General features: G+C 43.1%; 2 protein-coding genes across 3 annotated transcripts; both read left to right on the forward strand.

Annotated features, from left to right (window-relative positions):
- Positions 1–539: 539 nt before the first annotated feature.
- On the forward strand, positions 540–8,179 carry kifc1 (kinesin family member C1). 2 transcript variants are annotated; one of them, XM_005941214.3, is made up of 17 exons: positions 540–694; positions 1,736–1,820; positions 2,222–2,315; positions 2,576–2,629; positions 2,808–2,891; positions 3,216–3,408; positions 3,522–3,687; positions 3,804–3,971; positions 4,184–4,297; positions 4,460–4,546; positions 4,649–4,846; positions 5,240–5,404; positions 5,513–5,651; positions 5,773–5,912; positions 6,003–6,076; positions 6,238–6,313; positions 7,584–8,179. In XM_005941214.3, the coding sequence occupies exons 2-17, from the start codon at positions 1,749–1,751 to the stop codon at positions 7,626–7,628; spliced, it is 1,869 nt and encodes a 622-aa protein (XP_005941276.1). In that variant the 5' UTR covers positions 540–694; positions 1,736–1,748; the 3' UTR covers positions 7,629–8,179. The 2 variants fall into 2 exon arrangements, with proteins under 2 accessions (XP_005941276.1, XP_014195180.1); XM_014339694.2 differs by lacking the exon at positions 540–694 and adding an exon at positions 708–767.
- A 117-nt stretch (positions 8,180–8,296) lies between these two features.
- On the forward strand, positions 8,297–17,176 carry zbtb22b (zinc finger and BTB domain containing 22b). The gene is made up of 5 exons (XM_005941216.2): positions 8,297–8,980; positions 10,973–11,185; positions 11,898–12,647; positions 12,806–13,084; positions 13,423–17,176. The coding sequence occupies exons 2-5, from the start codon at positions 10,973–10,975 to the stop codon at positions 14,506–14,508; spliced, it is 2,328 nt and encodes a 775-aa protein (XP_005941278.1). The 5' UTR covers positions 8,297–8,980; the 3' UTR covers positions 14,509–17,176.
- The last annotated feature ends 6 nt before the right edge of the window (positions 17,177–17,182 follow it).

The following is a 17,182-nucleotide window of genomic DNA, read 5'->3' on the forward strand; positions in this document are numbered from 1 at the left end:
TAGCTCCATTTATAGAAAAACAATGCTTTCGCTAGGAAAGCATATACAAACTGCACATGGATTTTTATAGAGTGTACGTGTGTCTTACCAGAAGCAGTCCAAAGGTTTCTGTCATAACAATTATTTATCAAAACAATTAAAAAGAACAGATTATATTTCTGTAAACATAGCAAACCATATCAAAGCACGTAATTTAATGTTTTACACTACTTCTTTCAGGCGTTTTAAGATGTGTTTTAAGCTTTGGAATAGAAATGATAAGAATTATAAGTCAATGCGCGTTTTTCCCCCAAACAGTTGCCTTTTGCACCTCCGGGCCACCGTATGATGTTTATTTTAAACAATGTAGCTAAAAAAAAATGGATTATAACAATTATATATATATATTTAATTAATGTACTTGAAAAAGAAAGCGATTCGTATATACCAAAATTATACGACTTTTTTTTTTTTTTAATTGTTTCGTTTGATCATAAGTCAGTTAGAATTTGGCCTTTAGCACTGGAGTCAAGTATTCAAACAGGGTATATCCCGCCCAAGCAGAAAAGTCCGAAAGCCAAAACACGCATACACACGTACGGGGCGGGGTTCGGGCTATCTCGGCCAATCACGGCAAGACGCTCACCAAGGTAGTTCAATTCAAATTTAAACGGTCGAGGACGGAGATCCCGCGGACACGGAAATTGTTTATAAGGTAATTGTTTCATATATTACAGTGAAGTGTGTGTTTTAATCTGCAGTTTGTGTTGCGGAACACGACTTAAACCGTAAGAGCAAAGTTTTGTAATTTAATGTAGAAGTTCTTTTTCGTACTAAGGGTATCTGCCGTCAACGTTAGCGATCATACGGACGGGTTTAGTGTCGGTGATGTCTTTATGTAATTTAATCGAAGCTGATTTAAAAATTAGCGTGTCCCAGTAAGATTTTCTATCTTGGTTTAACTCGATAATTACGCAAGTTAAGTTTGGTTAATGTAAATGCTAAAAACTGTGGACACAGTGGCTTTGTTTAGGCTCACATCATACTCGGTAAGTTACTAAAGTCGGACCTCTGTTATAGGGGTCTATTAAGTTTATCTGAGTTGACTTAACGCTAAATCGTGTGATTTTCACTGTAAACGTAAATAATACGTTTTCGTGTGATTTTCACTGTAAACGTAAATAATACGTTTTCGTGTGATTTTCACTGTAAACGTAAATATTACGTTTTCGTGTGATTGATTTTCATTATTAGCAGGCACTTTTATATGAGTGTTATGTCCAAGCAGGTGTGGATCACCGTGCAACACCCTAGTTTGTCTCCATTGTATTGGTTACTGGTACACCCAAGTCTCATCGGAGACGCCAACGTTATTTTAACAGCTACTTAATAAAACCTGGCTTTACCACGTTGTTACTGTCTTGTCAAAATAAATGTGGCACGTGATATGCAAGTGACTGTTGTTGTTCTTGGTGTGCTTAATGGTAAATACAACTGCAACTCGGGTAACACGAAGAAGAACTTAAAGAAGTCCAGACGCTTTTCTTTGCAAGCTCCTTTGACGAAGGATTACTACGTTTTTGTTTTTTTTTTAATACAGAGGACAGTGTTAAAATGTCGAGTGGGTTTTAAACGCAAAATGATTTATTGAGTGGCAGTACAGCTTTGAAGTGAGGAAAACATGGCTGTTCATGATGAAGAAATAAACAAGTTTTTTTTTTCTTTGTATCTGTTTTAACAATAATTCACCTCTTAGCCCACAACAGAGCATGTCCCGCCTGCCAGTAATGTCAAGTAAGAGGGTACTCGCGGAGAATGCCCAGGACTTGGCACCTGCACAGGTTTGTGTAAACCCTTCTGTTTACCTTTTTACTGCTACTGTCTGACTTTTAGATTACTGTTAAGTATTTGTGAGTTTAATTTTTGCTGGAGGTGAGACATCCTCACATGCACAAGCAGGTATCTTAGAAGGCTAGTAAACCAGAGCTGGCCATGCTGCTTTGCCTGAAAAGGTTTAGATGGTAAACCAAATTTCTTCTTATTGTTGCAATACAGCAGCTGCAGGGTTTGTGATATAAAGGCGTTCTTGTTGTGGTACTTCAGCATGGAAGCTCTTCTGGGACATCTATCCCATGTGATGGATTTTGTGTGGCAAATGTGCATTTGGGGGGGGGTTTACCCTGAAACCTGCGCAAGACTCAGCTTTGTTCTCACTGTATGCTAATGGTCTTTTGTTTTGCAGAAGAGACTCCGTAAGGATGCAGATCCGGTTAAACCAGCGACTACGGTCATTGGTACCAAGCGACCTGCTCTCGCAGCAACCCGAGCACCTATCTGTAAGTAACGTCTCAATCCCGAGTGTTGAAATCTTTTTGTTTTACTCCAAACTACATTGGTTTATGTCGGAGAACTACTTTATCTCAGTAAAGCACTTCATTAAAAGGCTGTCCCCAAACTAAACCAGTCAAAAAGTAAAACTGCATTAACTTTATTTAAAAAAAACAGAGAAAAAAACATGTTCACACAGTATATAGTGCGCCTCTCCCCTCGTAACATTGAGAAAAAAATCCCCTTTGTTTCACTCTCTCCAACACAGCTAGGCCACTCAGAGCTGTAGGAGCTGCCACTGTAGCTGCGGCTCCGTCTAGAGGTAAGAAATGCTAAATATGTGGCAGGACTTGAGACACTGTGGTCACAAACCTTCATCTGGAGCAGTGATTAAGCAGTTTAAAGTTTAATCAAATTTGTTCATGGACAGTGTCATATCTTGTATGTAGTTTGGTCCCAGATGAACATGTGATCATTTAATGCATCTGTTTACTGTTTAGGTGTCGTTAAGCAGTCTGTAGCTTCAACTGCATCAAAGGGAGGCAACATGAAACAACCCGTTGCATCCACCGGCACAAAAACAGGTGAGAAATGAATTCTGCTAATTTCATTTCTTCTGACAACTAAACGTTTATATTTTGGGGCTTCGATTTGTTAATAACGCTCAATAAATTTTAAATGCTTTTGAAAATGTTTCAAAGTGTGCAAAAAGTGACCCAGTACATTGAAATAAGCCACGATTCTGAGTGAGTTTGTGCAAACACGACCATAAACATGAAGCACGTAAATGGAATTCAGCTGTCACTGGTTCATCTTTATGCATTTGAAGTTTAAAGGTTGCTTCTGTAGAATAGTTTTTCTTAACAGACCAGAAAAAAACAAATTGAAAATGTTGCGTTTGTGTACAGGTGGAACACAAAAACGAAACCCTTGGGATCTGAAGGGCAAGGTCAGCGACATGGAGGATAAGGTCCGTAACTACCAAATAAAATTGAAGACTCTGAATCAGGAAAATGAGGTTCTCCAAGACTCGGTGTCCCAGAGCCAAAGAAAAATTGTGCAAGTGGAGAAGGAGCTTCAGATACAGAGGAGCCAGATCGGGTACGATGACTATTTCATTTGGAAAATAAACGTTCAGTTACGAATTTTACTCCTGAAATTGTCGTGTTAACCATTGACAACTTGACTTTGCTTTTATCTTCTGGGGTTTTTAGGGAGTATGAGAGGAAGCTGCAGGTGTTGGCAGGAGTCCAGGATGAGCTGGAGAAAGTCTTGAGCGATAAGAACTTTCTTCAGAAGGAGCTCACCAACTTGGAGGGGAAATACAAAGTGATGGAGACTCTCCGAGACAGCCAAGAGACGGAGCTGCAGACTCTGAAGGTAAAAGATTGACTGAACAGCAGCTGAGAATAGCCGTGCTTGTTTTTTATCACTAGATAAACGTACAGATGGGCTGACCTGCCAAACCTTAATATCATTTGTTCTTTCTGCTCCAGATGAAGCTCTCTGTGCAGGAGTCGACTCTGGCCCGTGTGCAGGTAAACCTCAGAGACTCCGAGGAGGAGGTTCGGTCTCTGAAAGAAACTGTGGCCCAGCAGAAGGATGAAATTTACGCTGGAGAGATGGAGCGCAGACGGCTCCACAACACCATACAAGAGCTCAAGGCAAGTTTGCTTCTGTTACTAATAAAAGTGCCTCTTCATGTGCACAAATTGTTCTTTAAATCCAATACTGACTATGATAACAAAATGTGAATGTTTTCTCTGTTCTTTGGTTATTTTTGGCGTGTGCTGGTCACATTTGTCTAATCATCCTTCGGATTTTGCTGCAACCAATAAAATATTAAGTTTCAGTCTCACTCTTGTATCTCTTGCAGGGTAATATCAGAGTGTTCTGCAGAGTGCGTCCTCTGGTAGGTGGAGGTCTTCCCAAGCATGTGCAACTCGCCACAAGTGACAACAAAGCGATAACGCTGGCTAAAACCGAGGAGGTAAGAATGAGGACCACTTAACGCATGTTTAAAGAAACTGTTGGCTGTAGAGAATTTGAGTTCTGTGTGAGTTAACACGTGTAATTCAGTGTCAGCGTAGATGAACCCTAACCCAAAGAGGAAGCACAAACAACCAACTGAACTGAGTTTTGTGCTTTTCAGTCTCACACGGGCAAAACTGCTGACACTCAGAAGAATTACAACTTCAGCTTCGACCGTGTGTTTGGTCCTCGGGCCTCCCAGCAGGAGGTGAATATCACATTTTACAGTATATCAAAGAATAAACTGTTTTTCCTTTTGTGGTCCCCGCCTGTGCGTGGAGGAAATGTATAAATTTGTCTTTATCTTCAGGTCTTTGAGGAGATCTCACTGCTGGTGCAGTCAGCACTGGACGGCTACAATGTCTGCTGCTTTGCCTACGGTCAGACCGGCAGCGGGAAGACGTACACCATGGAGGGGGACGAGGTTGACGAGACCAGAGGTGTCATTCCCAGAGCTGTGCAACAGATCTTTAAAGCTGCAGGGAAACTGGGAGAACAAGGCTGGGAGGTTGGTTTGGTTTGTGTTTGAATGTCTGAAGAGAAGGTCAGTGGTAGCAGCTTTACACGGTGGTAGAGCAGCAGCTTTTAAACTGCAGACTATCTGAAAGACTTGAGTAGTAAGTGTTACAGGTTGTTCATCTAAGACCAGACTGCTTTTCTACCACAGTCGGCCATATTTCCTTAAGCACCAAAGATGATTTTGAGCATACAGATGAGTGGAGCTTTTATGATTAATCTGCCGCACTGTTAATGTTGTGCTTTTCTTCTTTTATCCACAAAAGTCTCACATTAGTGTTAAATTGCTTCTGCTCCTCAGCGTCAGAGGGCTTTCACACTGCAGTCTGCTGTGTGCCCTCGCGGTGCGTTTGAGGGAATGTGCTCATTTTAGTTTTTATTTCAGTTCACGTTCACAGCGAGCTTTGTTGAAATTTACAATGAGACACTGAGGGACCTTCTGTACACCGGCAAGTCCAGCAAGAGACCGGAGCATGAGATCCGCAAGACAACCAGCAACGAAGTGACAATCACTAATCTCACCTATGAGCGGGTCTCCAATGAGGATCAGGTACAGCAGACAGACATCTGTAGCTCAGAACAAAATTAATTTCAAATCGGCTGACAAATTGTTACCAAACTTTATCGATGCTCTATATGTTTTAAAACGTCCTCTCAGGTTCTCGGTCTGATTGCTTTGGCCAATCAGAATCGCTCCACTGCCCAGACAGCCCAGAATGACCGCTCGTCTCGCTCCCACTCAGTCTTCCAGCTGGATATTGAGGGAGTCAATGCCGGCAGGGATGCCAAGTGCAAATGTGAGTATAATCCTACTGGAAGTACCAGCATCAGGAATGTGGTTTCTTCTTTTTGGATCTATAATATTGAGTCTGGTTAGTTATTGTTACTGTAACCAGTGCAAAATCTGCTCTGATGTAGCCACTCTGTGCCTGGTGGACTTGGCTGGCAGTGAGCGAATGGTGAAGAGCCAGTCTCAGGGTGACCGTTTCAAAGAGATGACCGCCATCAACGGCTCACTGTCCAACCTGGGCATCGTTATCGCCGCTCTGGCCAACAAGGTCTGCAGCTGCAGTTTCTGTAGCCTTAGATGTCACACCTGCTTTCTTTACGTTTACAGTATTAATGATGTTTTGGCCTTTGTGTTTCAGGAGAGTTACGTTCCCTACAGGAACTCGAAGCTCACCTACCTCCTGCAGGGATGTTTGGGGGGAAACAGCAAAACGTAAGTTTGTTGACATCACAAATCTTTATAATGACGATACATAAAACTGAAGGAATTTATCCCCAATAAATATTTACCGGTAGCTGAGAGTTTCAGATCTCATCACTTCAGATTGTGACTGTTTATTCTTTGGCGCTAATTTTGGATGTCTTTATCTGCAGCTTGATGTTTGTTAACATCGCCCCGGAGCCCGACAGCTTTGGGGAAACTCTAAACTCACTGAGGTTTGCCAGTAAGGTCAGTGCAGTCTTGTTTCCAGTGTTCATTGGACAGAGTACATTAATGATGTCCTTACATTAGCTGTTTATGGTAAACCAAAGCCATACTCCATATCCATTTTAATACCTTGGTGTGTAATTCATACTCACGTTTTGTCTGAAGAGTAGGGATGTTCCTGGCGTCTTATTTACTAGTCGACTAATCGAGGGGGAAATAATTAGACTAACCAACTAAAGTAAAACTAAGGAACATTCAGATATTGAGTTAATTTTCAGAACTGATTAATAGAAACTGTCAAACTAGACGCAGAGGTATCTTAAACAATTATCACATTCTGTTAAATACAAATGAAAATGCGTTACTACAAAAGAAGTTCTATTAAAATATGACAATCATTTGAGAATCTAAAAGTACGACTGAGTGTGGCGCGAATGATTCAGGCTGCTGAAAATTAATGACAACCTTTTCAATAAAAGCAGAAATTTAGTAACAAAGTAATACATTATACAGCCGTTTTCTAGTCAGGTTGTGGGGGCAGCAGGAAGGACCACTCCTGACCACAGCTGATAGATGTAAACTGGCTAGCATGACCAAGGATGCTGGGGCCTCCTCCTGGTAGGACGTGCCCAGAACACCTTGCCCAGGTGGCTGTCACCTTTTGATGTGAAGGAGTAGTGACTCTACTCTGAGCCCCTCCCCCATTGACTTAACTGCTCTCCTAAAGGAGAGGTTTTCCACCTTTGAGAAAACTAATTTCCTCTGCGTGTATCTGCGATCTCAGTGTTAACAAGAAGATCAGGGTAGATTAATAGATTTATGGTGTTTCTCAACAACAGTGCGCCATCTGGTGGCAGGTCGCTGCCTAACATTTAGAACACAATGTACCAGCATTGGGCATCAATTTAAAATTTTAACAATTAGATTGAATGACTGGTAAGTCTGATACAGACTAGTGACAATTAGTCGACTAGTCACATAAATCCCTGATAGAGCCCACAGAAGTGGCCTGCACCATGTGCGTGGCTTGCTTTGCAGTTTAACCACAAACACTCGTCTGCAGTGGAATTTCTTTGAGCTAATCGATTCATTTATTTCATTTTTTCTTCTTCTAATTAATGTGGAAAATGGTGGCAAAAGTGGATGAAATGAGTGATTCCTAGAGTTGCATGCCAGTTTACAGCATAGGGATTAGGTTTACAGTATAAATACCACTGAAGTGTACAAGGATTTGAAGTTTCACTGTGACTTTAACATTTTTGACAATTTTGTTTTGTTTTCTCCCCCGCAGGTGAACGACTGCGTCATCGGGACAGCAACTGCAAATAAAAAGTAGAAATTTTTTTTTTTTTTTTTAAAAATCCTGAGTTTTCTACTTTTTAGGTTCATCTCAGGTTCAAAATGTCATTTCTTCTAATTAGTACTTCAAACAACTTGTATGAATCTAATATGCTTCAAACCTTCCATATATCTGTACTTGTGTGTAGTAATGCTAGCTTCACCACAAAAGGAGTTGCCGTGCATTTCAAGAAAAAAATTTTCACTCCAGATTTAACACATTTAAGAGTTTTAAGTGGGCTGTTTTTTGGGGTTGTTTTGTTTTGAGGTAAACTCAGACATTAGTCCGTTTTTAATGTAACTCTTGTGTTTACCTGCTGATGGAATTGAATGACAGTAACATTGAGTGTTTTCACCAAGGTTAGATTATGTTTGTGTATATACTGTATATAATGGCTATTTTACAAGTCTACATCACTTACTGATTTTTAGTTTTCTTTTACCCATTTCCTTGGATGCCATATCATTAGTATGTATTGTTGGAATTAAATGTTTATTTAACATGTATGATATGACATCTACTTTACAAATAAAACCAAATTTAAAGGCTGTTGCATTTTATTGCCTTTTTTCTTTCCTTTTCTTAAAGTTATGAAGGCATCTTGGATGCCATTTCAGTGAGTGTGGGAAATGCCCCACACTCTTTTCTATCTGCTTTGAATGCACAGACTGGTCTTAATGTTGATCTTTGTAATCTTCAGTATTAATATTTGTAAATGTTAACTATGAGGATTTTTTTTAATGATGTATAACGTTTGTAATGATTATACAAAGTTATATATGATTAATCATCCATTTATTAGATAGGTGAGCTATTTATACATTTTAAATATTAAATTATCAATTTTAAATCATGATCTAATTCGTGTCCTGGTCCATACTGTGAAGGCACGACAGAAGTATATGTAAGGGCTAAGGTTTCCTCGGTGTGCAGTACAAAATGTAAATTTGAACTTCATATTCTTATTTTCTTTCAAATGAACCTTAATGTTTTTAAAGTTTCTTCTGTGTTGTATTTAAATAGTTACAGTTTAAACCCAGCCTGCAGTCAGATTTAGTTGTTTGTTTGTAACACGGTAGTTTTCAGCAGCAGTGATGTATGAGCAGCATGTTTGAGTGTTTTCAGGGTTTTTTTTAGAGTTTATTTTGTGTCGGCCAAAGTCTGGCTCGTCTGTCTGGGTCGCTCTTAAAGGCGACGTGTGGCTGTCTGCTGCTGCGGAGATCAGCTGCGAGGAGCTTTTTCTCAAAAATGCTCCCCAAACTTCAGGGCCTGGATGAACCGGCAGGACCCGCCGCCCTCCGCTCGGTCAGAGGCCGGACTGTAACGGGCTCAGGTGTCAACTGAAAACGGTGAGTTTAACGTCGGCGGCGGCTCGACGGGGCTAGCTAGCAGGCTAACGTCACATCTGTGCGGCTGTGATTGGAGACCGGAGCTCTGACGGTTTTCCAGATGCCGCCGTTTGTCCGTCTGAACGGAGAACACCGCCACCGGGGAAAAAACATCTGCACCGCGAGCACAGCTGCATTTCCAACCAGCAGCTTCGCTTTTGTAGCGGTAAAGTTAAAGTGTGCAGTCCAGCTGTTGATTTTTTTTTTCCTTTTTTTCTCCCATAAAGTCTGCCGGTTATGTCCGGCGTGGACTGTGCGGGTTTCTGATGATTAATTAATGAGTTTAATGAAGGAGGCTCTGCACAGATGTGCTGCTCCAGTTTAATGTGAAGTTCAGACTGACACCGATGATGTCAGCTGTCATAACTACAGTAAATATTTGATGTGCAGCATAAACTGAGCAGCTGATTATAACTGGGCGTTTAGGTTTGTTATTGAACTCTAGTATTTATTTTTATTTCACTTTTTGATTTTTTTTGTGTGTTTTTAACTTGTTCTGGTTTTGGTTTTAATCGTGTTTATGTTACTGAGCTGTTCTGGTTGCAGCTCTTCTGTCAGAGGTTGTGTTGATGGTTTTTGGCTGCTGTAACTTTTGGGATTAATAAAGTTTAGTTTGTGTGTGATGTGCAGCCTGTCAGTGATGTCAGGCTCACAGACAGGCTGTCACTGTCCTCTAACTGAGGCTATCTGCTTCCTTAATGACGGGACAGATTTCCAGTGTTTCTGAGGTAAAATTCAAATCCTTTCTGAGCATTAACATCTCTAATGAAGTCAGTTTCTCTGCCTCTGTCATCATCAATGAGTTCAACATAATTATATATATAAACTTAAACCATTTTAACTGAAACACATAGCTTTGAGATATTTTTTTCCATTTAATTTATTTAAATGTAATTAATTTTGGAATGAAAAGGTCAGATTAAAGGAAAATATTACTTCTGATGTTCAAAGAAAGTGCGTCACCATTAAATTTATAGCTATTATTTAAATAACCTGCCTGCATATCATTACATCAGAAAAGACTGACAGGTGTAGGTGATGATGTAAGACTGCACCAGCGTTACTCTGAGCTGTATAAGCACCATCAGTGAGTCTGCAGTCATTCCTTAAATTTTCCATAAATATGTTTACCAAAACTTTTATAAAGGTTACAAGTTTTATCACATGTTACTTAGTTTACCTTAATTACTGATAAATATCTTCAAGTTTACATTTATATTGCCTACAGTCACATTCCTCTGTGATGCACTTTGTTTGAAATCCAGCATAGTTGACTTTAAAGCCCTTCACCTCTAAAATTATCATAAATTTAATCAGAGATTCGGCGATTAGTTGATTAGCTGATTGACAGAAATTACATCAGTAACGATTATTTAATCATTAATTTTGTGTAATTTTAAAGAGACAGCTAAAATTATGTTTCCACTCTGAGGATTTTCAGCTTTTCTGTATTTTTTTTGTAATTATTTGAAGTTTCAATCTCTTCTCTTTATATATTTATTAAAATGAAAGAAACTAAATTTAAAAAAAAAAGATTTGTTTAAATGGAAAATAACTGTTGATTGTTTCAGCACAGCTGCAAACGTTTTATAGAAAGATCTGAACCCTCTGCCGTGAGCGAGGTGGAGATTTGTTGCAGGGCTCTAGTTCCAACAACCCAGTAACCCAATAAACTGCAAACTGCGGTCACGGTTGTTTTTATAAATAAAACAGCCGTTTTTCTTAACATGATATTTTATTTGATACCTAATTACCTGAGAGGTGCAGTCATGTGACCCATTCAAAGAGCTTCCTCCATACTTGAATAGATTCACTGTTCATGTAATTTAAAGCCTCAGATTTAAAGCCACAACCTGCCAGTCAGCAGTAACAAACCAGGAAGGACTGCCATGAATCTAAAGTCAGAGTTTAACCTCCGGCTGTGGGAGTCATGAAGGTTTTTCTTCCTCACAGATGCAGTCTGTGCCCATGGAGGTGGGAAGCAGCAGCGGCAGCGGCTCAGTGGTTCAGGTTTGCTTCCCCGGCGCTCAGACCTCGGTGCTGGACAGCCTGAACCGGCAGAGAGAGGACGGCAGCCTCTGCGACCTCTCCATCCATGTCCAGGGGCAAGTGTTCAAGGCCCACCGCTGCGTCCTGGCTGCGTCCTCGCCTTACTTCCACGACCAGGTGGATGAACACACTGACTCTCACTCAGCCTTGGATCTTTATTAGCGTCAGACAAGAATAGCTGTTGCAGTTTGTGCCTGAGCAAAACTTTAGAACATTAGATTGCCTATAGAAAGACAGACAGGTGACAGGATTAGTTGGTCTTACAGATATTTTCAGTCGGTTGTGTAATCAGCAGCTTGTTTGCATTTTCTCCCAGTTTCTGCTAACACAAGATCTGTGTCTTTGACACGCCGGAGACATAAAATGTGAATCTGGGTTTGAAGCCATCTGCCGCTTCTTATTTCTACCTCAGAAAAACAGAATAAACGAGGCGAGACAGAATAGATGTGAACAGTCACGCAGGTTAATTATATGGGAGCTCAGAGTTAGAAGATAATAAAGACCTACTGTGTGACAGCAGCCTCACACAAACACTTTACTTGTGCTTTTTTATGCTGTAATAATTGGTTTTCGAGAGAGCCTCAGTCATCTGCCAAATATCTGCTTAGTGAAACTGGTGGGAGGTTTCATCAGACCCCTGTTACCTGTCTGAGGGGCTGGCAGACAGATTTGCTGTCTGTGTACACCAGAAAATCACTTGGAGCTGGACGCTGACCATGTGGGTAATGTTGCAGTGTGATGAGGGAGAGGAGGAGGAGGAGGCAGGAGGGATCGTTACAAAATGAAAAAGCTTCATTACTGTGATGTTGTGATCTCCATCCGCCTCCAGGTACTACTGAAGAACATGTCCACGGTCTCCATCCCGGCAGTGATGGACCCGCTGGCGTTTGAGAGCGTGCTGAGCTGCGCCTACACGGGTCAGCTCCAGATGCTCCGCGATGACATCGTCAACTACCTCACAGTGGGCAGCGTCCTGCAGATGTGGCACATTGTGGACAAATGCACGGAGCTACTGAAGGAGGGCCGAGCCGCGGCGGCAGGAGGGAGCGGAGGAGGTGGAGGAGGTGGGGCTGTGCAGGATGGAATAAGTGGAGCTGGAGGATCAGCCAACTCTGGCTGTAGCAGCAGCAATGGTGACGGTGGAGCAGGTGGTGGTAATGGAGCTGCTGGTGCTGGAAGTGTTGGTCAAGTCCAGGTTGTTGAGTCTAACGAGCCCCCGCGAGCCTCCCAGCCTCCCAGCCGCCCGTCGGTGAGCGAGAGCCAATCACCCAGCAGCACCAACTACTTCAGCCCCAGGGACGGGAGCAGCTTTGGGGGAGGTGGCGCGGCTGCAACGGGAGCTTCTGGGGATGGAGGCGGGGCTAACAACACCCCCAGCTACTGCACTCCATCAGGAGGCGAAGAAGCCTTCCTTATTGAGGAGGAAGAGGAAGCCGAGGAGGAAGAGGAGGAGGTGCTGTACCATCAAAGGAAACGAGGAAGCACAGGAGGAGGAGGCAGCGGGAGGAGGAAGAAGATGAGCTCAGTGTCAGAGCAGGAGGTCGGGGTCAGCGACAGCTTTGGGGTTTCATCCTATCAGGTGAGGTCTGAGCAACCTGAAGATAGTCGACCTTTAATTTGTATGAAGAGCTTTTATTTTGAAAGAAAAGTTGAACTTTAATAATCGAGTTAGTGTTTACAGTTTGTTTGTTTGTATCCTGTGTTTTCTGTACATAATGTGAAATATCTCAATAAAAGGACGGAGAGGACTCTGCGTTGCCGCTGCAGAAGCGTCCCACCTACAGCCAGCCCAGCATCATGCCTCGCAAGCAGTGGGTGGTGGTGAAAACCGAACGGACAGAGGACGACGACCTGATCGTGGTCTCCGGGGAGGAAGGAGGAGAAGACGAGGAGGACGAGGATGAGAGGGAGATGGAGCTGGCACGAGAGCGGGAAAGGAGCAACTTCAACATCTCAAACGTCAGGAGCCTTTCAGGCGAGCTCGGGGGCAGAGCGGAGAACGATATGGAGTCACAGGTGAGCTGGAACTGTAGTGTAATCAGATTACAGCTTTAATTATCCTGACAGTAGCTGAGGGGAGGTTTGCTTTGTAGAAATAATGACGCAGACCTGTTGTAAGCTGGTGCTGTGGTGGTTTTGCATATGACCAGTAGAGGGCGCTAAAACGTCACACAAAGAATTTCTAACTTAGAAATTTCTATCTTTAGTTGAAATAAGTTACAGCAACCAGAATGTGTAAAAAACATAATTTTTAACTGAAAACCTTCTTGATTTGTGCATCTGCTCTACAAATAAACTTGATTGATAGATATTTTTATATAATCGTAACCTCTAATATGTTTCCCTGTGTGTAGGTCGACTACTGCCAGTCTTCAGAGGACTACCTCAAGTTTGAAGGAAGTCTCATGGACCAAACTTTAGCGCAACACCTTCACGACGGCGCTGCAGGTCAGAACCAGAACGCTAACCGGGCGGTTTCGGCGCTGCTGGGTCAGGTTCAGTCTGCAGCCTCGGCCCGGGCTCAGCTCTTCCCACTGGACATGCAGGGAAACCAGATCCTGCTGTACAGCCAGGCCTCCGGACTCCCGCTGGATGCTAGCGCGCCGCCTCTGGGGATGGCAGGCGGTATGATCGGAGGGTCGTCCTTCAAAGGTCCCAGTATGGAGCACGGTGCGGTCCACCTGTCGGTGCAGGGTGGTTTGGGGGTGGATGGCGCAGAGAGCGGAGGAATCGGAGGCGGAGGCGGCAACAGTGGCGGCGGCTCTGGGGGTTCAGGGAAAGTGTTCATGTGTCACTGCGGGAAGACGTTCACCCACAAGAGCATGAGGGACCGCCACATTAACATGCACCTGGACCTGCGGCCCTTCCACTGCCCCGTCTGCGCCAAGAAGTTCAAGATGAAGCATCACCTCACCGAGCACATGAAGACGCACACGGGCCTGAAGCCGTACGACTGCCTCGGCTGCGGCAAGAAGTTCATGTGGCGCGACAGCTTCATGAGGCACCGCTCGCACTGCGAGAGGCGCAGCGGGCTGGGAGAGAGCGGCGAAGGTGGAAGCGGCAGCGACGGAGGGAGGAGAGGTGGAGGAGGAGGCGAGGATGGTCCAGATCTGATTTCCTCCCCTCACCTCCTCCTGTCTGCAGGTGAGGGTGGGCAGGGAGGCGTCCTGGGAGGTGGCGCGAGGGGAGGAACGTCAGTGTTGTCCCCACAGCACGGCGGCCTCTCAGCCGCAGGAAGTGGCGGCGGTAACAGCAGCATGAGTAACAGCAGCAGTGCCGCTCTGAGCAACAACATGGCCGCTGCTGCAGGGGCGCTCCTCGGGGCGATCTCCCAGAGCCAGGGTCAGGGATCTGTGATGTTTGGCGGTCTGGGGTTGGGTCGGGGTGCGTGTGAGGAAGACGTGTGCGAGGTCAGTGCCAATGAAAGTAGCGTGACTTAAACCAAAATGTGTGCCGAATCCAACGGGCGCCTCTTTCCAAGCAAACAGCTGCTGGTTCCTGCTGCTGCTCTGAAAAGAAGAAGAAGCTCAGTGAGAAACTCTGAAACTCTTTTAACTGCCGACAGGCTTCAAACAGAGGTCGAGTAAAAAACAGGCGAGGCTCCCGTTGGACACGCACAACCTGAAGGACCTCCAGGGAAACGAGACTTTGACTTCCACTCATCTGCTGTGGCGTTTCTGAGACAAACGTGTGAAACTTGTTGTTGTCCGCAGTTCACAATACTCTGAATCGTGGCCTGGTAGAAGCGGACCTTCTGTCTCGGAGTATTTGTTTAAAACGCCTGAGACGATTAGTTTATTCTGAGTGAAGAATATGCGCGTGCGTCCGGAGGAAACCAAAAACTAAAAGACAGCGCTTCTCTAACCGTTACCTTCTGTGGGGACATTGTAGTCTCAGTAGAGTAGAAAAATGGCTGTTCTGAATTGCTGTGACTTTCTGCAGTATTGTTTTGTGATATATTTGCTACGATTGGAGTAAAAAACATAAATCTGCAAAAACAAATTGAACCTGAAAAAAATATTTGTTATTTTTAAAGCTCCGGGGTTCATGAAACTCTCAGCTGACTTAATCAGACGCTAAACGTTTGTTTGAACCAAGAAAAATGCAGATTTGTGTTTTTTCAAACTTTCCTCACAGCAGCAGCAGCCCTGCAGTCTTTCCTGCCTCAGACCCACAAAACAGACCAAACTCAGCACTGCCATGTTGTTTCAGATGATGCTGCTGGCACCAGTTTGAAGCCCAGCCTGAGGATTCAGCTCCGAGAAAACAAAGAGCCACGTGTAGCATATAGACTGTATGTAGAAGATGGACACAGCCACCATGGCATGTTCTAGCTACTCCAACTACTGACTATGGAACACACCATACACGAGGAAACCGTATATATAAATAGGCACAGATTTCTGCTAGTTAGACTCATAACAGACTAATAATTGAAGATACGATAAATTATTTAATTCTCTGATGCTTCCATTAAAAATGCTTCATAAACACAGTTCACTCAGATGATGTGAGGCCTGTAAGCTACAGTCAGTACCGTCAGTTTAGGGAGACACATCCTAACTTTGGGACTTTGTAAAATCTAATGAAGGGAGTTATATGGAGTACAATTGATATGAAGGGGGAAATATTAATAGAGGGCAAGATAACTTTGTACCAGGCTTTAAACAGCTGGGAGGAGGCCTCGGGGCAGAACCAGAGGAGCTTGAGGAGGTGACTGAACTCAGCTTAGACCCAGGTAGGCAGCAAAAAATGGGTGGATGGCCTTAACATGTTTATTCCATCTCTGGAATAACCTGCATTTCATGCCCGGGCTTTTCCATTTGGTATAAATGATAATAAATAATAAACTGTGCTCTTGCATGGTCTGCAGATCACTGGGCTCAGAGTGTAAAACACCTGCTGGCCTCAAACTGAAGCTCAGCAAACATCAGCAAACACCCTACAAAATAAAAGCTTTGAAACATCCAGCACAAACCACAGTTACACCATTAAAGTTTAAGTCTGTAGCAACAAAATGCAAACTGGACTTTAAGCCTGTGTTGGATTTACACGTGGTTCTTTATTTTAGCTGAAGCTTCAGTCGCGCCGTCACAAAGGGAAGCCCGTTGATCTCAGTCATGCATGAAGGGAGGAATATTTCTTTAGGCTGCTCATTTATTGACGTGTACAGCTCGAGCCTGACTGAAGTGACTTTCAAACATGTTCGCGTGTTGAAGTTCAAAAGTCGAAGCTAAATTTATTTCAGCTCTACACAAACACAAATACTACCTGTAACTGATCACTTCCCCTCTGGAGCTTTTATAGCTGGAGGCGACTAACTTACTGTTTTGCTGCTGCTTTCACTTTATTACTTTGTTGTTTGCAGAGTTTTGGGGCTTTGAGGAGTATAAAATATTCTTGTTGCTGTAAATATATAGAAATATACGTCATCTATTCATCAGGCCGGGAGCGACGCTTAGATGCAGATGTTGTTTGATCTGATTTTTCAGAGGAGGAAGTCTGTGAGAGGTTCTCTACCCTCCTACCCTGCAGCCATCTGTTCAGTAATGTTTAGCTCACTGAGGTCTTATCTAAGCTACACAGTGTACCTCCTCTGAGTGTCTCACAGCACATTTAGATAAAGTTATGGAGGCGGGTGAAGACTGAACCTCATCTTCAGCAGCTGTTCTGCACACTGAGAGTCAAATATCCTTAATTCTGTTTGTTATGAAGAGAGATTTCTGTCTTTAATTATATTTTTATTATTATCACACTTTTTCTGCCTTTTTAAATTTCTTTAAAGGTTCTTTGAGGAAAATGTGTTCCAGAAGTTTGTAGATGAAGGTTTTAGTAGACTGCGTTATACCCGTGCATCTCAAAAAATTAGAATATTATTAAAAAGTTTATTTTTTCATGATTCAAATGGGGAAAATCTTCACATATTCTGTATTCATTACATGTAATGTTTCATGCCTGTATGGAAGCATATTACCAGGAATGATGTCATCTGTCATCTACACAGCCGTCAGCTTCCATCTGATGAAGAGCTTCATGGAGATGTCAGTTTTCTTTTCGCGCAGCACCGAATGATTTGATGACCACGTTGTTCTCTGATTGGTCCTCGAGCTCACC

This window comes from Haplochromis burtoni, unplaced genomic scaffold, assembly GCF_018398535.1.
Source record: "Haplochromis burtoni strain Fernald_Lab_line unplaced genomic scaffold, NCSU_Asbu1 Contig_305, whole genome shotgun sequence".
In the NCBI taxonomy this organism is placed as follows: Eukaryota; Metazoa; Chordata; class Actinopteri; order Cichliformes; family Cichlidae; genus Haplochromis; species Haplochromis burtoni.

Coding starts and splice junctions, on each gene's coding strand:
- kifc1 (XM_005941214.3), top strand. CDS start 1,749: ATGTCCCGCCTGCCAGTAATGTCAAGTAAGAGGGTACTCGCGGAGAAT. Junction 1,821..2,221: donor AGGACTTGGCACCTGCACAG/GTTTGTGTAAAC, acceptor TTTGTTTTGCAG/AAGAGACTCCGTAAGGATGC. Junction 6,314..7,583: donor CACTGAGGTTTGCCAGTAAG/GTCAGTGCAGTC, acceptor TCTCCCCCGCAG/GTGAACGACTGCGTCATCGG.
- zbtb22b (XM_005941216.2), top strand. CDS start 10,973: ATGCAGTCTGTGCCCATGGAGGTGGGAAGCAGCAGCGGCAGCGGCTCA. Junction 11,186..11,897: donor CGCCTTACTTCCACGACCAG/GTGGATGAACAC, acceptor ATCCGCCTCCAG/GTACTACTGAAGAACATGTC. Junction 13,085..13,422: donor AGAACGATATGGAGTCACAG/GTGAGCTGGAAC, acceptor CCCTGTGTGTAG/GTCGACTACTGCCAGTCTTC.